This window comes from Marmota flaviventris, chromosome 9 (assembly GCF_047511675.1).
Source record: "Marmota flaviventris isolate mMarFla1 chromosome 9, mMarFla1.hap1, whole genome shotgun sequence".
In the NCBI taxonomy this organism is placed as follows: domain Eukaryota; kingdom Metazoa; phylum Chordata; class Mammalia; order Rodentia; family Sciuridae; genus Marmota; species Marmota flaviventris.
The window spans coordinates 33,153,240-33,178,149 of NC_092506.1; the positions used below are offsets into that span (position 1 = coordinate 33,153,240).

A 24,910-nucleotide genomic window follows, 5' to 3' on the forward strand; every position below is an offset into this window, starting at 1 on the left:
TTCAGGCTTTACCATTTCCAGCGCGCCAGCACCGTGCCTGTCAGCTTGGCTCCGTGAGAGCAAGAGTTTGAAGGTTTCGACCTCTGGGTGGGAGATTCTTGTTCCCAAACTGGGAGCCGAAAATATATCCCCCAGAGTGCTGGGCACTTTTTGCCTGGACAGAGGACGCCCCGGGACCCGGAACTTTATGGGGGTGGACACAGGCAAAGGGCTGGGACTAATACTGAGGAGAGGCACTCTCGCAGCTAGCCACGATCCCCCAGTGTGGGCACAGACTCCCTCGGCACAGTCTCCTGTTACCGGGTGGGACAACTGGAGCAGCCCCTGCGGGAAACCGTGGACCGGCGGAAAAGAGGTCCTCCTCCCGCTCCAAGGGGCGGGGGGCGGTGAGAGAAGCGGGAATGGAGGAGAAAGGCGACACCGAAACCTAAAGCGCAATTCCCCCACCCTACCCACCCGGCCTTGAAAGGACTGCAAGTGGGCCTCGGTCTTGTTGGCAGCTTGAATTAAAATGGCGACCTGCGAGTTGTCTCAATTTTGTGGACATCTCTGGCACCCCGCACCTCCACTCCACCCCCTCCACGTCGCCCCCGCAGCAGGTACTTGGTAGAGGGAGTATCTGCAAAGAGCAAAATAGCACCCCCACCCTCCTTGAGACCTGTCCCGAGAGAGTGAGGAAATCTCGCTCTCACCCCACTCTCCTTAAACTTTGGAAATTCTGCCTCCTTCCGGAGCTGAGTTCCCCCACCCCCCAAATATTGACACATTGGAAGCGGCCAAGTCCTTTTTGTTTCTTGTTTGTGCAGAGGAGTTTCCAGGAGTCCTTCCCTGAGCCCCCATCCCCACCCAATGACGTCAGTGGCATTCACTCCGGGCTCCTGGCCTCTTCTGATTTTTTGTTAAAAAACTTTTCTCCGAGGTGAGGTGGGGGTTGAGGGGTGGGAGAAGGAGCTGATTCAAAGAGCCAGTGCCCTGGGGGGAAATAGCAACAAGATTATGGCTGCTTCTTTCTGAGGCAAAGCTTAAGAAGGTGCTAATCCACTCGGTCACTAATTGAGAGGTTGTAAAAATGATATTCGCCTCCAGTTCGGACAGAGTCACTGGGTCTTTTCCCCCCTTCTCGCTCAAGCCTAGTAGCTTTGAGTTTAAGCTTCTTTAGTTCACTTGAGAAGTAAAAGAGAAAGAAAGAGAACGCAGACTCTTGCTGCTCTGGGACCCGAAACCGCTGCCCAAATTCCAGGGATCCTCTGAAAGTCGCGGTCCTACGAAATCTCTTAGGGAGGCAGCGGTACCCAGCGCCACCTCCTTCGCCTCTGGCCTGGATTTCCCTTGGCGCTGAGTGATCTGAGCCGCACAAAAGGGGCTGAGCCCAGACGGAGGAGGTGAGCGGGTTGTACGAACCCATTTCGGGCTGGGGCGGGGAAGGCCCTCGCTCCGGCTGAACTCTGCATAGGCTCCTGATAGCAACTTGCTGGGTTCTGGGCAGGACGGAGAGTGCCAGGCCCACACCAGGCCCAGCGGCCCAAGGCAGCCCACTGCTGCCTGTTTCGACTCCCACGGGGCTTCCGCGGCGCCGCCTGTCAGCAGTCAGTTCGGTTCGCGCAGGCAGTTATTGATGAGCTCTCACTTGCAGAACTTTTCAGAAGTCAGGAAGAGTTAAGTGTCCCGGCGGCGGCTTCCTTTCAGCCTCCTTGCCTCCGCTTTTCCGATTCCATACCCCTTTGCCAAGTCCTGGGGTATGTCCTGCATCTCAGGCCTTCTCCTTCCCGGCTCCAAGGCACTCCCGCTCCAAGACAGCTCAGGACAGCGCAGGACAAGGCAGCCTGATCGCTCCCCTGTCACCTAAACTGCGTGCTCCGAGGGACGCCTTTGGAGTGTACTGAGGTGTATCCTAATCATCGGGCATTCAACAGACAGACTTTTGGTGTGTGGTCAGAAGAGAAAAACCGTTTACTTACTTTCCTCCCCGGTTTTCTGGCAACAGCTGAAGGAGAGCTGTCTCCGTGGACTGAGCTGACCAAGGAGAGGAGTCTTGCGGACACATACCGCACCACACACACAATCGGTAGCACACACCGACACACGCTGACATACCAACAACGCCGGAGGGGACACACACACACACACACACACACACACACACACACACAAACAGAATCTCTTACAGCATTGGTCATCCCCCCACCCGCCCCGAGCTTCCACCACTCCCCCTCCCCTTTTATCTCCCCCTTGCTTCCCCTCCTCTCAGGAGCCTGGAAAAGCAGCCACACTTAGTCAACAAATGGCACGTGGGAGAAGTTGGTGAGTGTTTGGTGAGGACTCTTCAGGGCTTTTCACAAGAATCCTCTGTACACAAAGTAAGTGGCGTGTTTACTCGGGCCTCTCCAGCCCGGGCTCTGCCTCCGCTCCGCTGCGCACCGCGGCTTCCGAAAGGAGAAAGAAGAGAAGAAAGGACTGGGGAAGCAGGGGTGGGGGAATGGGCAGGCCCAGGAGGCCTGGGTTGGGGAGGCTGCCGGCCTCGCCGAGTTTTCGGCCTGGCGGCCTCCTTCCGGCCTAGGCTTCGACGCGCCTCCACCGCCGGTAGTGAAACTGCCAGGACCCAGGAAGGCTCCCCTCCCTTTCCTCTTCTTCCTAGAGGCCAGGTGGGCTAGGGAGAGGCCAGCGTGGTGCTCGGCTTCCTGGGGCCCAGGCTGTGATGGGGTAGGGGCGGGAGGGGAGGGTGGACGGGGGCGGGGCGGCAGGCCACCGTTCACTGGAGTTGGCCAGAAAGGACGACGCAGAGCTGCAGAAACTTGCTCCCTCCAGGGGCTAGGAGTCCTGAGCCCCGCTTGGGGTGGGGGTAAGGGGGCTCAACTCCCAGCCCAAAGGCCTTCCCCCGATCGCTCAAGTTCGCGGCCGCAGTGCTGGCGGTGCTGACAGCCTGAGCGATCAGAGCCGGGAGATGTCGGCGAGCTCCAGAGCCCCAGCGCGGGGGCCCTTCGCCGGGAAGAAGAGCCGGGACCCACCGGCGGAGCCGAAAACAAGTGTATTCATATTCAAACAAACGGACCAATTGCACCAGGCGGGGAGAGGGAGCATCCAATCGGCTGGCGCGAGGCCCCGGCGCTGCTTTGCATAAAGCAATATTTTGTGTGGGAGCGAGCGGTGCATTTGCATGTTGCGGAGTGATTAGTGGGTTTGAAAAGCGAACCGTGGCTCGGCCTCATTTCCCGCTCTGGTTCAGGCGCAGGAGGAAGTGTTTTGCTGGAGGATGATGACAGAGGTCAGGCTTCGCTAATGGGCCAGTGAGGAGCGGTGGAGGCGAGGCCGGGCGCCGGCACACACACATTAACACACTTGAGCCATCACCAATCAGCATAGGTGTGCTGGCTGCAGCCACTTCCCTCACCCACACTCTTTATCTCTCACTCTCCAGCCGCTGACAGCCCATTTTATTGTCAATCTCTGTCTCCTTCCCAGGGATCTGAGAATTGCTCTCATACACCAACCCAGCAGCGTCCGTGGAGAAAACTCTCACAAGAAACTCCTTTTAAACACCGTAATTTCAAACCGTTGTGGTCTTTAAGCAACAACAGAAAAAAAACCAAAAAAACAAAAAACAAAAAAACACCCAATCAAACAAAACTCTTGACAGGAGCTTTGACAACGAGAGAGGATGCCTCATAAAGGTGAGTCCACTTCTTTCTTTTCGCTTTATTTTTATTTCAGTGTTCAGGCAGGTCTCCCTCTGCCTCCCTCTGCCTCCCTCTCTGGTTGCCGGTCCCCTCCCCCACCACTACGCCAGAAGAGTTGGGCCAGAGAAGTTTCCACGCAGGAGCACAAACTTTCTACTTCCAGCGAAAGCCCGCGTCGGAGAGCGACCGCTGGCGAGCCAGAGCGGCGCAGGGCTCGGGGCCGGCTGCCGGCTCAGCTCCAGCGCTAGCGCGGGTTAAGCTAGCAGGAAGAATCGAGGCTCCAGGCGCGGCTGCAGACGCGGCTCCCGGCCCCAGTATAGTCAAACGATCCCGGGCTGCGGGAGAAGACGAAGAGGATCTGTGGTACCCAAGGCCCGGGAAGGACCGCAAAGAACAGCCGCCGCCGCTGCTTTGTCCAGCCTGCGGCCCTGCAAGTGCGCAGAGAGCGGGCGCGCGGAGGGAGCGCCGCGGGAGCCGGCTCGCTGAGCCGCTCTGCGGATCCTCCAGCTTTGTGCTGCGCTGGGATCCGGCGCAGAAGAGCATTTGGTACTTCAGCGCCAAGGGGGCATCATGCCCGCCGCTGCGGAACGGAGTCAATCGGCGAGGCAGCCCCACGCTGGAGGCAGAAACCGCGAGCGAGCGTGAACCGGGAAGGAAGACACCAGGCCGAGGCGATCCGATGCGCGCTCCGATGGAGCACAGAGCCTAGCTGGAGGACTGTCAGCTTCCATCAAGCCCCTGGGCTCTCTCCTCCAGCCTAACTTGAGCGAGGAGCTCGGACTTGAAAACTCTGCTCCTCCGGCTTCCCCCAACTCTCTCCCCCGCCCCGCGAAAGCTGGGGTGTTTCAATCCTCAGGCCCCCAACGCTCGGTGGGTATTTTTCCTCGTCTTCCTCTGACCTAGCCGCGCACCGTGTTACCATTTCAAGTTTCGAGCTGGAAAGGTGGTTTGCTTTTTTTGCTTTTTTTTTTTTTTTTTTTTTTGTATTTAAAATTCTGATGTTTTTTCTTTGTGTGGCAGAAAAAAAAATCTATATGAAAGCATTAGCTTTCCCCCTAGTCTGATCACATACTCTCCCTAGATAATTAGTCTAAGTAATTCGAGAGTTTTTGGATTCTAAGACCCCAGGAGAAAAGTGTCTTTTCAAAGTTCATAAAGTTGTTGCCTCTTTTCCCTGTGCAGATTTTCTCAGTCTCCCTGCGCCATAATAGCCCTGAATTTTAGCAAGTGTAATTGGGGGAAATGGAGTTGAATTTCAAGTGGAAATGCTTTCTTTTTCGAGTGCTAAACCCTGGCCCTTCAGTCATGAGTGATTTCTAGAAAGTTTAAAAACAAAGTGAAACGTGGTTTCTTTCTTTCTTTCTTTTTTCCTTCATACTCTCCCAAGCTCTCTAAGCCATTTTGGGTGTTTAACTCGAACTTGGGAAGGTTTGAAAAGGGGGTATAAGCAGAAAATGAAATGAAAAGCAAAGTGCTTGTAAGCCTGGCAAGTTTACCGAGGAGAAATAATAGTTGTTACTGCTGACATTACATTTTTATAGCCGGTGACCTTTGCATACGTCGGAAGGCAATTTGATTAGTTGTTATCTTATTTGGCCCTAGAGAGTAAAACTTTGTCATCCTAATTGCTAATTATTCTTTGGCTGGGGGCCGGGGGCGGGAGGATCCAGAGCGAGTTCTCCCCTTAAGGCCAGCTAAGGAGTTTGGGGATGGATTTTGTGAATTAAGTAATTAAAACAACAGCACCATTTGAAAGCTGAAGTTTATATTGGGGACAGGAGGGGGGCAGTGGCCTAGTGGCCTTGTGGACCAAGGCCTGGGTGACTGAGATTTCTGGAGACTTCTTCATTCTGGATGTGGGTCTGTGGCCTCGCTAAGGCTGTAGAAAGCTCCAGCCTGGGTTGGGGAGCTTGGGTTGGAGCTGGGGGGTTCTTGCTTCTGAGAACACTATTGCTTCCGGGTGTCTGTGTGCACTGTTCCCCTGGCTGCTTTTGCACAAAGTGTTAACGATTACTTAAGTAATTAGATAGCTTCTTAGCTGAGAGAAGGGTGGGAATGGAGCAGAACCGGAACTTGAAATGCTATCACCTTCCCAGCTGCTTCGAAAATTAACCAGCTAGGCCTTCAGGGATCGGCTAGAAAAAAATCTCAAAATGGTATCAAGAAGGTAACAGCTGGGATGGGGGCATTTAGTTGTGACTGTACAGTGTGGGTTACAGAGAGAAGTTCATCAAGTTTTACCAGTCCATGGGAAATTTCACTCCCTTTCTCCCACCTGCTACCTTTTGCAGCTTGAGTCCCACATTTGTGTTGGGGGGATGCAGGGGGGATTCTGGTCAGTGTTGATGTTTCTGCCTGTTGGGGCATGACTATGGATGCAGGGAATGAGACAAGAGGGAGGCATTGAAGAGCCAGCCTAGCTAGGGGTAACTAAGTAGCCCTCTGCTGTGGCTAATATTTACCAGGCTGAGAAAAACTACTCGTCTTTGGTTTGTTTTTGTGGATTTAAGCTGCCTCCCAACTAGATTTTTTAAAATACCACAAATGGCCTTGAAGAGAAAAATGTGCTTCTTGGAATTCTTTGTAGGCAGGCAAAATTAATAATCATCGCAGGAAAAAGAATTATTTTTTTAATGAAGAGAAATGATGCTGTGACTATTTTGTTATTTTACTTTTTTTTTTTTTTTGCAAACCTCTTGAATGGGCTCTTTATTGTAACTCTCCCTTCCCAATTGAGCACCCCACCGTGCCGTTGTATCTTTTTACAGCCCCTAACAACTCACACCAGTAACACAATTACCTCTAGATATTTATAACAAGAAATTACTTTTCTATTTTCTGCACTGCCCCCATCCCAAGAACCTTCTTCTTATGGAAAGGTAGGGAAGGGATGGTGGAGGGCAAGTCTTGGAGACCCACATTGGGTTAAGTGAGAGAAGCGTCCCTCTGTTCCCTTTGTGAGTTGGTGAGTTGTTGGTACGATTGGTTGGAAGCTGTGTTGCTGGTTAGGGAGTCTCGGTTTTGCTCTTTGGGTTTGGGAGAGCCAGAGAATAGAAGCCATTGTTCGCTGTCTGTAGGCTTTGTCGACCACGCTCACCCCCTCCTGTTCGTACTTTTTAAAGCAGTAAGGCGCGGTAGACAGCGTGTGTCACAGTACTGTAAAAGGGGGGAAGATCTAAACACCAAAAGGGAAGTTAATCACAATAAGTGAGGTTTGGGAGAAAAAGTTGGGCTTATCACTTGCAAAGTCCCAGGAGGACTGCAAGATAGATGGAGAATGGGACCCTGACCAACAAGATGTTGAGGAAACTGAAGGATAAAGGGGTAACCAGAATTGGCTACAGGAGTCTTGGGACAGCTAAGGTGGTGAAAATCTTCACAGAAGGAAGGCCTATTGCCTGCAGCCCTCCAAACTACTCCAACCTGTGGCCTCAGGCCCCAGGAAGTTCTTGGAGGTCCCCCACCCTTTTTTTTTTTACCTTCAAACTTCAGGTAGTAGTCACCTTTCTTCCCCAGCTCTACTCTTTTCTCCACTGTTCCTCTAGTTTCCCCTCCGCCTTTTCCTGGTTCTTGATATTTTTTCAAAAGTGGGACCCCAACTCCTTAGATTCTCCAATTTTCCCAAGCCAGGCCAGAGCAATCTTTCCCAAGGTGTAGGGATTTCTGTGGGAGAAGCCACTGGAAATAAGGATGTAATGCAGAGTGATTGAGTTCTGGATGCACTGTTTTGTCCTGAGAGCGGGACTCAAAGAGTCCATCTACCTATGCTTTTGAGCCACAGTTTCACCTGCCTTTCTCTCCCTCTGTTTTGTCTTAGGGGGAAGACTTTAACTAGGGGAGCGCAGATGTGTGAGGCCTTTTATTATAAGAGTGGACAGACATCACAGATTTCAGGCAAGTTCTGCAATGCTGCTTTGGGTTTCAAAACCTTAGAGTCAAACTATTTCAGAATGCTTCTTCACTATATAGTTCAAATGGAAGAAAAAATTCAAAATCAGGTCACTGTTTCTCCGGATTAGAGGGTTAGCTGAAGAATCTGGGATGAACGGATAGGGGATAGGATATATTGGAGTAGTTTATTCGAAGTCCAAAGGATAGATCTTGCATGTACTGGAGGGCAAAGCTAAATGACCCTAAGATCGCCCCAAGCGGTTGAGTGGATCAATTTCTTAAGAGTATTCCCCTGTACTGGCCCCAGGTCTTCCTCGGTGGGAGTTCAGGCCTACCTGGGTGCAGCGGCCTAATATTAACTCCTGTTTTCTTGCTAACAGAGCCCCATATTCGAGCCCCGTGGGATCCCGTGGCCCCCAGCCAGCGCCAGCATGCAGAACAGTAAGTGCCTCAGGTCCTTCGCGGACTTCAGGCTGGAGGCGCGGACCCGCGGGTCAGGGGAGGGCGCAGAGGCTCGCGGCGCCAGTGCTGGCCAGGCAGCCTGCCCGAGGGAAGAGGCCCGAGACCTGCGCTGGTAGCCCGTGAGGGGAGGATGTTCACTCTGCTGTTCTAGATCCTGGAAGAGTAGGGGCTGGGCTCTTCAGAACAGCCCGCCCGAGTTTTCGAAGCTGCGGTAGAGAAACCCCATCCCCCCCAAATCCTGTAACTCACCCCCCCTCCCCGCCCCTGCCCGGGCTCTGACCCCAGAGAGAGGGGCTGGGCTGAACAGGGCGGGGCGAAGGCTTCTCCTGGTGGCGCGACCAGAAGGAGGCCCCTTTAGGCTTAGCCAAGACTGAAAGTCTCCACCGACAGGGCGGGGTGGGGGGCTTCCCTCCCCTAGTCACTCTCAGTGCAGCTCCTCCCCTCTTCTAGGCCTGGGCCTAGAAGGGAAGGGGAGCCGAGCACCCAGGCCTGAAGCAGGGTGGAGGTGGTAAACCGCACCATGGAGCTGTTACAGGGTGCCCGCAAGAGCAGGGTTTACTGGGTCTGCAAAGAGGGTAGAGGCTACTCCCAGTAACTGGAGAAGTCCTGCCCTGGCAGCGGCAACTGCGTGGGTCTTGATCTTCTCAGGCCCGAAGTGCCTTTCAGTCCCCTGCTTTTGTGCCTGCCTTTCTTTCCCTTGCCAGACCCCTGGGGCCCCACCCACCTTCCTGCTTAGTCGGTAGGTGCTGGTGTGCAGCCGGGCTATCTTAGAGCTAGGACCTAGCGGCCTCGAGGCCCAGTGAAGCTAGGCCCAGTTGAGGTTAGGATCAGTACATGGCTTAAGGATACAACTGTACTGGGAGTGTGGGAGGCCTAGGTCTTCTAGCAACCTGCCCCTGTCTAAACGCAAAGACTTAAGACGCTCCCCAGTGCCTCAACCATCTCTTCTGGAGGCGCTGGTCGCCCCCTGGTGCCGCAGGGGATGCTGGGCGCGAAGCTCAGCAAAGGGCACAAAGGTGGTGGAGATTTGCTCTTGGAGCTCAGATTCCCCAGCCTCAAGCTCTAGGGTGGGCCCGGGCGCAAAGCCGTGAGCTTTTGCCGCTGCGGCCAGGCCGGCGGGCTCCGAGGGGCGCGGGGTCGCAGGACGGCCCGCAGGGCTTTGTGCTGCTAGTTCCCGGGTGTGCGCAAGGCGCGGAGCATCCAAATTGACACCATATGTTTTCTTATTAGATGCTTCGCGGTCGAATTCTAGGCGCATAATCATCGCCACTGGGCGAGAGCGCCAGCGGTCCCTAGGGAAGGGACACAATGATTGAGGCTTAACCTCTGAAGGGGAATTTAGAGCTACGCTTCCTCGCTGCCATTTCGATGCTGGCAGAGGCGCCCGGGCCCTGGAGTCTCCTGGGCCGGCACCCGCCGTCCGTGGCTACGGAGGTGGCAGGCACATTATTTTTGCAGTGGGGGAGAAGGAGGGAGGTCTGAGATTGGGCGAACTCACACTGCATTGGCATTCGTAGACTGGGAATTGCCTGGCTAGGCAGGAAGTTGGGGAAGTCTTGGTTTCTCTAGAGGGGACAGCCTTTCTTTTTACATAAAGGCTCCTTTTGCCCAGAGGTGGGCCTCAGCAGCTGGAGCGGTAGACAGGAGTTGGGAAGCAAAGGAAGGCAATAAAGGGAATTTAGTGGAAACCGGAAGCACAGGCTAGGCCTTGTTGGAGAAGCGGTGTCCCATCAATGTCCTGGCCTGCGCTTGCCCGGGCCGGAACCTAGATCTCCCAAATGCCTGTCACTTCTCATAGAGTTGAGGCTCCAACCCCCCCCTCAGTGACCACCCCCCCCCCCCCAGCCCCGAGCCTTGGGCTATCCTGAAAACGCGGCTCCCCTCGAAGGGGAAATGAGTGCAGTTCAATCTCGTCTGAGTGATCTACAAATAGGGACGGAAAGGGTCGTTTTATCACGGTCCCGTTTGTCGTGACGATGCAATTTCCCGGAGCGGAGCACTGTCACAAAGTGACAAGGCTGCCACAAGCGCCCCGACTGATCTTTTCAATTAGCCTTCCATGCATGATCCGGAGCGACTTCCGCCTATTTCCAGAAATTAAGCTCAAACTTGACGTGCAGCTAGTTTTATTTTAAAGACAAATGTCAGAGAGGCTCATCATATTTTCCCCCCTCTTCTATATTTGGAGCTTATTTATTGCTAAGAAGCTCAGGCTCCTGGAGTCAATTTATCAGGAGGCTCCAAGGAGAAGAGAGAAGAGAGAAGAGAAGAGCCGAGCAGGGAGCCACATCTTCTCCTGGGAGGGCTGCACTCTAGAGTCGGGGCTGCAGGTTGGAGATTTTTAAGGAAGTGGAAATTGGGGTTTGGCTTTTATTTGCGAGTCTGTGGTTTCTGAGGAGAGGGCTACAGAAAAGGTGCTCTCTTCCTCCCCCCATTCTCTAAGATCAGACAATGGGATGAGGTTGTGAGATACAAGATAAAGGAAGGTTGGGGGACACTGATGTGGTCTTTTTCCTTTTCTGTTTTTCATTTTTTGCTAATATGTTTTCTCGGCTGAGGGGAGGGCGGAGTCCAGCAGCTGAAGGAAAGCGAGCAGTAGCGGGTGCGAAGACTGAGGGCTCTCGGCCCCACTTGCGGCAGGTGGACCACTCTGCTTGGAGCCAAGCAGGGGTTCTGACCCTCTTGCCTGCTGTGGAGGCGTGGAGACCTAGATTGGGGTTCACTAGCCACAGATTTGTCGCTCTGGTTTTTCTCCACTCCTCTCCTTTCCCATCTATTAAAACAAAACAAAACAATACAATACAAACCCCGGTGCTGTGCGGCGCCTTCGCCAGAGTTTAGATCGTGACGCAAACGTTTCTGGGAGCACTGCAGGGCTGTTAAGGATCCCTGTTCCAACACTGCAGAGACCTTGGAGGTTAAGTCTAGGCTCTGTAGAATCCACGGTTTGTGATGACACTCAGAGGGAATCTTTGGGAGGAGATTTTTAGAGCTAGCTGTTTGCTCCTTGTGGGTTCAGAGGCTGGCTGAAGTGTTTATCAAGTGGGGCAGTGGGCTGGGAGTGTTGATGGGATGGGGTCGGTAGTGGGGTACATGTGTTCTTGTCCGTTGATATGTGTCTGGTCCTTCAGCAATCCCGTGGGAAGGAATAGATTGTATTTTGGACTGGCCTGCCTACTGTCCTGCATGGCTGGTGGTCCTGTTGTTGGTGGTTTGCTTTGATGAATATCAAGGACCTGACATCTGAGATTGGCATGGTTTGGCAGGGAACTGAGGATGCATTGTGGTTGTCGTCTTCTTCTTCTTTCCTTCCTTCCTTCCTTTCTTCCTTCCTCCCTCCCTTCCTTCCTCCCTTCCCTCCTTCCTTCCCTCATTCCTTCCTCTTTCCTCCTTCTTCTCTCTTCCTCTCCCCACTCCTTTTTCTTCTCCTTCCTGCCCTTCCTCCTCGTCTCCTCTTTTCTCTCCTCTCCTTTCTTTTCCTCTCCACTCCTCTCCCTTTCTTCAGGTCACAGCGGAGTGAATCAGCTCGGTGGTGTCTTTGTCAACGGGCGGCCACTGCCGGACTCCACCCGGCAGAAGATCGTAGAGCTAGCTCACAGCGGGGCCCGGCCGTGCGACATTTCCCGAATTCTGCAGGTGATCCTCCCGGCGCCGCCCCACTAGCCGCCCCCGCGGCCCTCCACTCTCAGCGCCCTTTCTTCATTTCTTACTGTAAACACTGCTAATTATGGAACCCCACCCTCACCCACCCCAGTCCCCACCCCACTCCCCTACCTTCCCTCTTTCCCCTCTCCTTCCACCATCCTTCCCTATCTCTTTCAACCTGAGTCAGTTACATAAGTTAATCCATCTGCTTAAGAAAAAAATTGCGTGTGATTTTTTTTTTAAAAAAAACTCTTATCATTTGGTGAGGACATTTATTGTGGTAACAGTTTATGAACTGTAATGAGCTGAGTTACATAAACTGGCATAATTTCATCCCCCTCTCCCCATCCCATGCTTACCTGGGGCTTTAAGATATTTGATTGCATTCTTCATGCTTATGAAGAATATATAGATTTAAACGACAAATGCCATTTACCCCTCCTTAACTCACATTTGCTCAGTTGAGCAAATTTTCAAGGGAAAAAAAAGTAAAAATTCTGCTCATTTTCCCTTTTGCTCTTTAAAACATAAAAACCACTTTTAAAGCAAGATCAGCACACACACACACAAAAAGCAATTTGACTTCCGTTTTGATGCATCTTCAGGCAGTGTTTAGGAAAACAGTTTTTTTTTAAATTAAAAATGAGTTCAAAATGTTTGCAAGTATCATCATATTTGTAGTTTTTAGGGCTACAAATGTAATTTTAAGAAAAAAAGCTCTCTACAGTAAGTTCTCGTACCATTGAAGGTATATTTTTGTGTTATAGACCCATGCAGATGCAAAAGTCCAAGTGCTGGACAATCAAAACGTAAGCTTGTCATTGTTTAATGCATACTTAAACAATTTTATTTTTGTCTTGAAATTATTAATAATGTGGTTTTCTGTCCACTTCCCCTATGCAGGTATCCAACGGATGTGTGAGTAAAATTCTGGGCAGGTATTACGAGACTGGCTCCATCAGACCCAGGGCAATCGGTGGTAGTAAACCGAGAGTAGCGACTCCAGAAGTTGTAAGCAAAATAGCCCAGTATAAGCGGGAGTGCCCGTCCATCTTTGCTTGGGAAATCCGAGACAGATTATTGTCCGAGGGGGTCTGTACCAACGATAACATACCAAGTGTAAGTTCAATGAGAACATTTATCTTACCTGCCCTAAGCTCCACACTCTCCTCTTTGGCATCTCGATCTTTACTTTTTCTCACTCCCTTCCCTCCCAGTGTCTCTCTTTCAATGTCTCTTCCCTGATTGACACACATCTCCTCTGTACCTGGGGATATTAAGTGGAGTGCCCTGACTTTTTTTCTTTTTTCTTTTTTTGACTGTCTGGAAAATGGGAGTCAAGTGTGAGGAGTTGTTCACTTCATTTGCATGCTGTAAACCCTAGGGTAGAGGCGCTGGGGAAGGGCACTTGAATCAACAAGAAAAACAAAAAACAGATTCTAATTTCCTCCAAACACACCTGCCTGAACCCTCTTTCAGATGTTATACATCCATTTCTGCTCCAATATAAAACCAATAAAATGAAAGAAATCTCCAACCAAGTCTAAACCTTTCACTGGGAAGTCTTTAAACAAAACAAAGTAATTGTATGAATTAGGATATCAGAGACACCTGGCTAAGGTGAAGGCTTCTATTCCCCAAGTCCCCCAACTCTCAACCAAACTCAATTTCCATAACCAAAATTATGGCTATTCATCTTTACCAGATGTAGGTGTAAATTCGATCACTATGGTAGAGAGGCTGAGAGCTTTTTAATGTGTTTAGGGTTATTGTTTAAAACTATGGGAGAACTGAGATGGTACTTAAGACAGGGTGACTGTGTCTTCAAGAGACCCTACAATTTGGTTTGATTTTGCTTTGATTTGCAGGTATCATCAATAAACAGAGTTCTTCGCAACCTGGCTAGCGAAAAGCAACAGATGGGCGCAGACGGCATGTATGATAAACTAAGGATGTTGAATGGGCAGACCGGAAGCTGGGGCACCCGCCCGGGTTGGTATCCTGGGACTTCCGTGCCAGGGCAACCTACGCAAGGTAAAACCCAAGTAACCATTCTCCAAACTCCACAAGTGCAACCCCTTCTTGCCCATCCTCTTCTCCCCCAACCTTTTCCTCCTCTGGGCTTCTGTGTTTGGGGAATGCAGTGGAAGACTGGATTCCAAGGTCTGGGACATATCAAATTGCATTGTATGTAGGTGGTGTTTGTTGAACCATCTTGTTGGCCTGAGAATATGAGGTTATGTATGTCAAGAGTAGTATGAAGTTCGCGCGCGTGCGTGTGTGTGTGTGTGTGTGTGTGTGTGCAAGCACACGCGGGTGTCCTTGTGGGTAGGAGTATGTGTGTGCGTGTAAGCTCAAGGCACTGTGTCCTATTCAAATTTGACATTAAAATGCACAGGAAGCCCCCTTGCTGTAAAAGTGTGACAAGTTAACACACCGACAGACTGTGAGGTAAATAGTTGTATCATTTTGTTTTTTACTGCAATTGACAAATTATGTGACTATGAGTAAGGTGCATATAATAAGGTGAGCAGGGAGATGCTGGGCCCCGTCGAGGAAGAGAGGACAGGCATAGGCAATGGTGGTCTCCCAGTTAAAACAAGCCACCCTTCTTGCTCTTCCCCTCTTAACCCATTTGGGCCCCCCAGTTCTCACTCTGTGGGTGGCGATTGTTTACAAGTGGTGGGGTGAGAAGACTTCAGGGCTCCCGGAGTGCCTCCTGGATTGGGAAGAGAGGTGGGAGCTGGAACGTTCCAGGATCTGTGAGAACCGATGAAGGAAGAGGGGCGGGTGGGAAAGGGGGTCGGCTGGCTTTCCTCTTCCCCCCACACACCGAGGTAGTTTGGTCAAGACTAGGAAACAGTTTACTCCGAAGATTAATCGGTATTTGTTGTCCTTGTGACAAGGAGATAATATGCAGGATAATGGGACGTGGCGTCTCACTCCCGGGAGCATAACGGAGCCTGGGGGCTCAGGGCCAGGGGCGGTCGCGCAGGGACCGAGACTGGGTTGCCGGCGCGTCCGTGCACTCTCGGACGAGCTTCGGGTGCCCTGTGTCTCTCCCGAGCCGGGCTAGGGAAGGGAAAATCGGTAACAGTATGCGAAATATCTGGTACAAAGGATGCTTCTGTCACTCGCAAGAATTTGTTATGGGAACAATCCTGTCGCTCTGTAATTGCTCATTAGAGAACGTTTTGTTTCTCATTAAGGCGACATGAATAAGCGTCTAGTTGAAGGAGACAGCTGTAGAAATGTTCCACAAGAGACCTCTGGACACGATTCGGCACCAATTGCCAATTAGACATGTCAGTTTTAAGAGCAGAAAACAATATAGGACGGACACTGGGAAGATAGGGAGCAAAGCGCTCGCTTCTTGTTTCCCAGCGCGGTCGCTTGGCCTCCTGACGCGCGGGGCCTGGCTCCCTTGGGGGACCCCTCCCGCATGGGCCTCGAACCCTTGGTCTCCGGGAGTGCAGCACGCACGCTGGTCCAGGCCCCCTCCTGCCTCTAGTGAGACTAGCCAGTGACCTGGCTGAGTGTAGACAACCCCACCCCTGCCTGACCTTTGGAACTGTAGGATTCCCACGTGCACACACTGGACACACCCAAGCAATGCTCTTCACTCTCCCTATGGTCCACCCCTCTCTCCCCAGTAATCTGAAGTCCTTCTGGCCCCTCCCTCGCCTAGATTCTGGCAGACTTGGTCCAAGATGTCTTGGGAGGGCGCCTGGCCCAGGGGCCCAGGCCTGGAAGGGCAGAGCCTCAAACCTCCACTCTGGCCTAGCATGAGGGATCGTGTTTACTTGGGGCACATGGAATGAGCCCCTCTCCCAGACAGAAGCCAAGGGCAGCAGCTTCCATAGAGGTGCCTGATTAGGCAGATTTTCTTCCCAGTAGTAGGGCAGGAAGTGAGAACCTAACTACCAGGGCCTGGTAGTGACGCTTGGATTGGAGGTGGCGATAGTTCAGGAGTTCTTTAACTTTTAGGCGTCTAGTTGCTAGAGAATTCCGGGTTGTCAACTGCCAACCCCAACCCACTTCTAAAAAAAGAAAGAAAGAAAGAAAAAAAAAAACACCCCCCCAAAACCAACCCGCTCGTGCATTTTCTCCTAGGCTACCTGCCACGGTCCCCGCCCAGTGGGGAGGACGCGTGGTGCGAACCGAGCTTAACCGTATTGTGGATGCGGGGGGCCGGGCACGGGTGGCGAGCTTCTGCTCACATTCCCAGGGAAATCCTCCCGCCTTTTGGCGCTAAGAGGGCCCCCCTCCTTCCCTGGTCCCCTTTCCCAGTCCGGGAAGCTGTTCTTGGGTTTAAAAGAGTCCATTACTCCAAAAGCATAAGGCGAGGTTAGGTCTCAGAGGGAGACAAATATGGTTTCCATCTGATCAACGCCATGCGGCTGTGAATAAAATCGTGACGACGTGGGCTGACAACAACAAGATACAACTCTATCCAGACCCAATTCTCCAGCGATTTGGTGGTTTTAGGGATCACGGAGACAGTGTCTTATCTCCTCCCCTCACCCCCCCTCCCCAATACCCAAGCCCTCTATAGGATTTAGTCAGTCTCTCTTTCAACAGATGCTACAATGTTTTGATCCGCGCTCCAGAGCTGAAAAGGTGCCGCAACCGGGTTGCTATCTTTTCTTGCTTGTTTTCCGCCTCACTGATTAAGACACTAAGAAACTAAGGAATGATTTTATTTCCCAGCGTCTCCCACCCCCCTCTCCTTCTTCCAGGAAACAAATCCTATCCCCAGCGTCAGATGGTCCTGGGGCTGGGATAATGGGAGGCGCTTTCACTCGCCTTCTCACGGATTAGGCTGGAAGGTGGACGGCGCCCATTGAAGGCCCCTTCTTTGCGCGGCTCCGAGGGGGCTCCTTTTAAAGAAGATATCTTAATTGTCCGCCACTTACGTCTATCATGTGGGAAATTCAAAATCCAACTTCTAGCTTTATTTTGTTAAAAGGTTTAAGGGTAAAAGTAAATCCACTAAATGGAAAAAAAAAAAAAAAAAGGCTCCCAATCTGAGTGACCACTTTGTCACTGCTGGACTATAAGAGTTGCTACTTTTAAAGTAGCAAAAGCTCCATCTGCGCCTTCGCGGAGGAATCTTGCAGCCCTGGCTTTCCCCTGGCTGGCTTCTAATTCCACTTTTTTTTTTCTTTTCTCTTTTTCCTTTTTAAGGTTCAAAATCGAGTTCCCCTAACCCGGTTGACTTCTCCCCTTAGAGGTCAGGCTGTAGGCGCATATCAGCGAAAGAGGGGCCCTGCAAGTGTAAGAGTGTGTGAGCCCCGGAAGAGAGAGAGAGAGAGAGAGAGAGAGAGAGAGAGAGAGAGAGAGAGAGAGAGAGAGAGAGAATATTAATATGAATGAGAATGAATGAATGTGAGAATGAATGAATGTGAATATCAAGTTCCATGCTTTAAAAATCAGGATGTCACAGAAGCAGAGTGAAGCAGAGCACGCTATCTGCAGGGGTCTTCTGAGGGAGACCCTGGCAGCTTTGTTTAATTGGCAAGATCTAATGTGCTAGAAAAGGGACTAGGTGGGGCCTCCACTGATGGGCCTGTCTAGTTGGTCAGAAAGGGCTGTTTCTAGTCTTCCTGGTTCAGCGAACCCAAAAATAATGGCGGTGGGGCTGGGGGCGCTCTTCACTTCTCCTGAAAAGCGCTTCGAAAACTCTCAGACACTTGGGCGCGAGAGCCTCGCATTGTTTACTAATACAGTCTCCCTCCATTATCTTCCTTTTCCTCCCTTTCTCCCTGTCTTGTCTGTTTTCCCTCTCAGCATTCTTTTCTGACCTTTCTTCTTATACTTTTCTGGGCTCATTTCTTTCGAGCCCTTTCTCCCTCCATCTCCCTCTATTCCTCCCCACCCTCCAGTTCCCTCTCTCACCCCGCCCTCTGGTCTTCCTCCTCCGCCTTCCCGCCACCCCCCCCCCCCCATCCGGCTGTGGTCCGCAGCCACCCTCCCTGCCTCTCTCCATTCCCTGCCCTGGCCCCCCATCCACCCTCCATCCCCCCAGCCAAGCGCCCTAAATAGCACCGAGGCGCCCGTTCTTCGGACAGTGATTAATGATAGCAGAGCAGAGGGGTTAACACACTTCGCTGAAAAGTCTGTTGACTGGGCTTCTTGTAACACAATGTGGCCCGCTGCACGCCTCAAGAGAATCCTTTTGTTGTCCGTGCTCATTGTGGCCTCAAAATTCTGCCCACGAAAGTTTGCCAACGCTCCTGCCCCAGGAGTTTAATAGTTTCCCTTACTCACGGGGCATTGTGTGGCGCTGAAAAGCAGCCCCTCGCTATTCAAGTGTTGGTGGTCATCTCAATAGATCTCCAAGGGCCCATATGGTGGCCAGTGCCGATGAATCCGCCTGTTTAAATGGGGGAGAAAGTTGGGGTTTTAAAACATTTCAAAGTTCCTGAAAAGATCCCACTAGATCCTGTCACAATTCCCTGAACTCTTTGAAGGCACTGCCTATTGTCTCCAGGTTATAAATGATATTCCTGGCCAAGTCGATTCCCACCAAGGCCTCCCACCCCGCCCACCTCTGCAACTGGCCAAGTTTCTAGGATCAGGAGCTGGCAGCCCCTATTAGTATCCCCCAGGGTCCTCAGGAATCAAGATCGAGGACCTAGCCTACAATGGCCCCAGAGGCCCAACCAGGGCCTGAGTCCCTCCCTTCGCACAGGATGTGACCTCACAGGCAAGGTGCAAGGCAGAGACATCTAGCCCAAGTGCACATCTCACCATCCAAGCAGCAAGGGAAAACAATAAAACTTTCCCCTGTTTAATGATAGAAATTACATTAAAAGTGGTGGAAATGCCCTAATTAAAAATGTACCACTTAAATGATATGCCAAGGTTTCAGCTGCAGCATAGCATATTTAGCTAGTTAGTGAACTCGCTACTATTTCTTTTTTAAAATTACACGTTAAAAATTTAAAAGAAATCTTACTTTTCTCTGGTGCAACACATTACAAAGAATGGACAGTCCTTTTATCTAAATATAAAATTCCATTTTCAGCAATTATAGCCTGTTCTTGGTGATGATATAATTACAGCTGTGCTCGTAATAGGTGTCAAGGCGAAGCGCACTCATACAATAGTTGAATAAAACTGCAGAACAATGCGAGCACTTCTAAATTCACAACCTTTAAAATGAAATTGACTGTGCAGAATTCAAATAAAAACTAGATAAATATTTTTTTAAAAAGATTACAAGCTTGGTTTGGTTTCTTAATAGCATTTTCTACAAACCTATCAACATCTAATTGATTAGATAGGAATTACTGATTATAGATCAGCTGAAATCTTGAACATCACTCTTCTATTTTCCCAACACAGCCATAGGTAAATACATTCTGTAGGAAAAGGGAGCTGGGTGAGACATTTGGGGAGAAGGGTTATTTATGAAAGATCATTTTGATTGGAAATTTTAGTACTCATTTTATCATTCAAAGAACTGCTATTTAGCTTGTATATTGTCTAGTCTCAGCTTGGTAAAAACAGAGAGAAAGGAAATAGTAGTCAGGTAATCAGTGTTGTTCAGGTAATTCATTAAAAGAAGCCTGACAGCTTAGAAATGTTTTGTGGGGACTGTCAGAATACACTGCTCTTGGAGTTTCTGACTGTATCGGGGCCCCTTTTGGAAGGTAGCTGTGTCCACCACTGTGCTATCAATGCTGCAGACCCCTTTTGGAAGCTCCAAATTTTTCTTCTCTTCCTATTCTTTTTGTTCCAGATGGCTGCCAGCAACAGGAAGGAGGGGGAGAGAATACCAACTCCATCAGTTCCAATGGAGAAGATTCAGATGAGGCTCAAATGCGACTTCAGCTGAAGCGGAAGCTGCAAAGAAATAGAACATCCTTTACCCAAGAGCAGATTGAGGCCCTGGAGAAAGGTGAAGGGATTTTTCAAAGTAGAGAAACAGTAAATCAAAGTAAATGCCACATCTTCAGTACAAAGAGCTAAATTTAGCCAGGGCCCTTTGCATAGAGGACTGAAAAGGTTTCTTTTTTCTTTCTGTCTTTTTTTTTCTTCCTCTGGGCATCTTTTCAGTGTGTGTGTGTGTGTGTGTGTGTGTGTGTGCGCGCGCGCGCGCGCGCTTGCGCTTGCATGTGCACGTGTGTGTTTTCTTTCTTCTTTTCATCTACAAATAATCTAAAGACTAAAAGACTTATAAAGGAAAAATGATGATTTGGCTATTTCAGACACAGAAAGGTCATTGAATATCTTTTTTTTTTTTTTTTTTTCATTGAATAGCTTTACAGAGAAAATTTAACTTAGTTCTGGTGGGAAAGTCCTTCCAAGTCCAGTCAACACAAATAGGCAAAAGAAATTGGTTAGAGGTGACAGGAGTGGGGAGGCAGGAATCAGCTTGATCCCGGGCTTGGTTCACATGTTTTGTGTAGTTCTGGCACAACATATAAAATCAACTTACTCTTTCAGAGTTTGAGAGAACCCATTATCCAGATGTGTTTGCCCGGGAAAGACTAGCAGCCAAAATAGATCTACCTGAAGCAAGAATACAGGTACCCAGCAACTATGTGGTTTCATAGTTTGTGATTCATCCCATATACTTTTTCTGGAGACAAAGATGCTTCACAGGAGTGCCATTAATTTATGTAAATAGTAACAGGTGCAGTCTGCTGCCATGTGGTTGGGGAAGGGTGGTTGTGGAGGTGCCAACCATGGGGTTGGGCTGGGAGCAGGCACTGGGCTAACCTGCTCCATCCCATGTCCAGGTATGGTTTTCTAATCGACGGGCCAAATGGAGAAGAGAGGAAAAACTGAGGAATCAGAGAAGACAGGCCAGCAACACCCCTAGTCATATTCCCATCAGCAGTAGTTTCAGCACCAGTGTCTACCAACCAATTCCACAACCCACCACACCTGGTAACTTGAAATACTAAAGCTCCAAAAATGTGTCTGATCCTGTTTACTGTGGGCTCTGGCTCTCACCAGGGTGATCTGCTGTTTCTCTCTCCCTGCAGTTTCCTCCTTCACATCTGGCTCTATGTTGGGCCGAACAGACACTGCCCTCACCAACACGTACAGCGCTCTGCCACCCATGCCCAGCTTCACCATGGCAAACAACCTGCCTATGCAAGTAAGTGAGGCTGGCTGCTTTCTTTAAGGGGCCCAGCAGAGGTTGGGAATGGGTTAAGGCTTGCTACCTCATCAGCTGTCTGCACCCTTGGGAGCCTTTCTCATGACAGTCATCAGCTTGACCAGTCAAGTCTGAGACAGTCAATCCAGTCTCTTTTAGTTGATTGATTGATTGATTGATTCATGCCTTTAAAAAACACAAGCAAAACGCCTGACCTGTTCAGTCAAGTTAATCTGCCTTTTAACATCATGTTAGCTTGATAATGTTGGGTGGTAGTGAGGCATGTTTGGGTGCCTGTGAAACCTGCATAATACTGAAATATTATGAAATAGTAAGGGGCTAATATTCATAAAATTTGGGTTTATACTAATGTGCTCATATTAATAAACATGGTATGTGTATATGCATTTTGGACATGATGTAGGGTATATGTGATAAACTAGTTAGGAAGAAAAAAATGGATTAGAAATGGGATTCACATTTACACAGTGAGATAGACTTCATATGGTGGAAAAGTTAGTTTTCTTTCTACATCTTACAAATAAAAACATAATAGGAAGCATTTGCTGAAGATGGTGTGTGTCTTGGCTATTAATTTTGTGACAAGTTTGTGGCACTCCTAGCTGCTTGGAAAGCTTGATGCAATTCATGTGGTATAATAACCCACTCCCATTGTTGATTCTGTCCCAAGTATTTACCAGTCCCTATATTGCTAGGCCCTCTACAAGGTTAGATCTTTCTAATGTAAGTTGTATAAGGCAAGTGAGGTGTACTAGACCTTTGTTGCTGGATGGATTTTTGATGGGAGGAATAAAACAAATCTGTCTTCTGGTGGGCCTTCTACAGCGGCTTTCCGAGGTCTTGTTTGTGCAACAATTAGAGATGCCTGATGGTGTGAGATTGGCCAGCAAGAGCCCCTGCTGGAAACAGTTCTGGGGTTATACAGATTGTTTATTCTCCACTGAACATCTTTTGCCGGATTTCAAATCCAAATAACAACAACTAAATGTCTGACAGTCTTCAGACTAATAGAGGAGCAGCTAGATAAGCAACTTCAGAGGAATTATTCACATGTTTATTTTTATTGCATCTGGATATTATTGGCCATAGTGCAATTGATGTAAATTAAGGGATTAACAGCCCATTAGTTGGTGTTGCTTTAACTGCCTTGGAATTTTCCAGAAGTCAGATTGCCTAAGGGAAGTGATTGTAGGAATTAGAAACAAATGCAAGATGAAATTCTGGCAGGGCCCTCAAGGCCTGTTTGCCTCTTTGAACTTGATGTTAGCAGTCATCATCTGACTTTAATAAGGCCACAGAGTGTCTGGTTCGGTTTTATATATTGTAGCAACATCCAGGTTTCTGTGAAGATAACAAAATGTGTATATGAGAAAGCAATTAGAAACTATTAAATAGATAGTGTTGTTACATTAGAGTTGTTCCCTCATACAGACTAACATGGGGTCAATTTATTTCAAACATTGACTTTTAAAAATCATGCATTTATGAAGCATAAAGAAAATAGAAATTATCAATAATTTTACTGTTTAGACAAGACTGTTTTTTGAATTTTGGAGCATGTGTATGTGTGTGTGTGTGTGTGGGGGGGGGGTGGCCAGTCTAGTTCTGTCAGATGAATAGATGTTCATCTCATTGACCAAAATCCTCAGCCATTTTGCAGAGGGCGGGTATTTTCCTCTGAAATTTCTCTGTTGTGTCACCCTCTCTGAGAATGTGGCATGGAATGTTCAGCAGCGCTTCTGTTTGCAGAGCAGAATAGTTCTATCATCTCTCTTGTTGCTGACATAATGCTTCTATTAATTTATCCCAACTTTGCTGTCCTGGAATAGCCCCCGCAAAGCTCAAGAGGGGTCTTGTTCCAACTCTGCATATTTCTTAGTTAGGAGAAAGGGCTAGCTCCTCAACACTACCATTTGGGAGGGTAGCAACACACTTTGGATACAACTCAATCAAGGCTCTTGGATTCATTAGGAAGTCACAGTTAATTTTCAGGATGGGGATGTGTTATACTTACCTGACACTTCTGACTGCTTTAACCCGAGGTCATCCTGAATCTGCTTCTTCAAAGACTATTGAATCCCAGGAGTCTAGCTGTGGAAGGTTCCCAACGTCCCTATGACAGACTTTGCTGGGAGTTTCTCCCTCTGCTCTCTGCCCCAAAGCTTGGGATGTGGAATTTGGGGGTTCACAGAGTTCCCTAATAGATATAGACTGGCAGGAAGAAAGGATGTGTTTAGTGGAAGTCCTCATGCTGTGGGTTCTCTAAAGATGCCATCAGAGGTAAAAGACAAACATGGACAAAAGTCCTATCACTGTATGGGTAATGCCAACTGCTTGGCTGGACAGGTGTCTGCATTTATGGTGCTCTAGAAGTTTGATGAGCAGGTGCTTTATTCTGGCTGTGGCCAGTGGAAAACCAACCTTGGATCTCTCATATGGAAGTTTACATGAAGGCATTTTCAATGACCAGACTTCTTGGCAGAGTTCCTGGGGAGGAGGGAGCCTGGGAATGTGACTGGGTTTCTCAGTAACCATAGGTTTGTCTTTCTCTTCTCAGCCCCCAGTCCCCAGCCAGACCTCCTCGTACTCCTGCATGCTGCCCACCAGCCCTTCGGTGAACGGGCGGAGTTATGACACCTACACACCCCCTCACATGCAGACACACATGAACAGTCAGCCCATGGGCACCTCGGGCACCACTTCAACAGGTGAGCCACCCTCCGCCCTCTGCCAGCTGCAGCGGCGGCCTCTACAGCTGATCTCCCCGTGCTGCAGTCACAGTTTACCTAAAAAGAACCTCCTGGCTTGTGTCAGGGTGTGTTCAACTCTTCTCTACCCTTGTCTCCTGGGAAAGTGAACTCAAAAGGAAAATTTAGTCAGGCTAGTTAGTAACTTAACACTGTATAGACAAAAACGTAGTGTTTCCTGAAAAACAGGAGTTGTGTACGAAGACAAGGCCTGAGAGTTTCAGCTTTCTGAGGACAGGTTTTAGCCAAAGGTGTTATGGTGAGGGCCCACTGAGCTGCACTCTGGGTGCTTTCTGGATCACTTCTGCATCTCCCAGTTCCTCCGTGACTTCCACTGCAACTAGGAAGTACCACAGTAGTCTTCCAGAGATGCTTTTCTAGGTCAAGTTCTATACATACGTATCTGTAGAATCTTTTTCTTTTCTTTTGGGTTAGGGGGACTAGGATTCAGTATGTGTATACAACTTGTCCAGTTTCTGAAAGCATGGCTTTTGTTTGTTCAAATATGTTTTTAATTTTAAATACAGTAAAAAATGTTAGAAAGTCGTAGAGATCTAAAAAACCCTATAAATTCATACTGCATGCTTATGTCTGGAGAATAGCCACAATGTCTATTTCTTTCATCCGTTTCTAGGACTCATTTCCCCTGGGGTGTCAGTTCCAGTTCAAGTTCCTGGAAGTGAACCTGATATGTCTCAATATTGGCCAAGATTACAGTAAAAAAAAAAAGAGGAAATTGTGTTAATTCAGTCACTGACTATGTGGACACAACAGTCGAACGTTCGGGAAAGAAAGAAAGATGTCTGTTAGAAGCACTTCATTCTGCAACTGTGTCCTGTTTTGGACTTCTGGGGAATGGACTTGAAACAAGGACCTTTGCATATGGAAGGCACAGTATCAGTTGGAACAAATCTTCATTTTGGTATCCAAACTTTTATTCATTTTGGTGTATTATTTGTAAATGGGCATTTGTATGTTATAATGAAAAAAAGAACAACGTAGACTGGATGGATGTTTGATCTGTGTTGGTCATGAAGTTGTTTAAAGAAAAAAAAAAAAAAAGGAAACCATGGTCAACAGATTTGCCACGAATTTAAGAGTTTTATCAAGATATATCGAATACTTCTACCCATCTGTTCATAGTTTATGGACTGATGTTCCAAGTTTGTATCATTCCTTTGCATATAATTAAACCTGGAACAACATGCACTAGATTTATGTAAGAAATATCTGTTGGTTTTCCAAAGGTTGTTAACGGATAAAGTTTATGTGCAAAAAAGGGTAAGATATAAATTCAAGGAAGAAAAAAGTTGATAGCTAAAAGGTAGAGTGTGTCTTCGATATAATCCAATTTG

At 49.0% G+C, this 24,910-nt stretch overlaps 1 protein-coding gene across 1 annotated transcript; it reads left to right on the forward strand.

The window, feature by feature from the left end:
* Positions 1-7,519: 7,519 nt before the first annotated feature.
* Positions 7,520-24,275, forward strand: Pax6 (paired box 6). Its single transcript, XM_071617118.1, is given in 13 exon segments — positions 7,520-7,568; positions 7,946-8,006; positions 10,586-10,638; positions 10,641-10,724; positions 11,533-11,663; positions 12,576-12,791; positions 13,541-13,706; positions 19,420-19,578; positions 20,127-20,209; positions 20,423-20,573; positions 20,672-20,787; positions 23,366-23,516; positions 24,190-24,275. Coding segments are annotated over 13 exon segments (1,506 nt in total).
* The last annotated feature ends 635 nt before the right edge of the window (positions 24,276-24,910 follow it).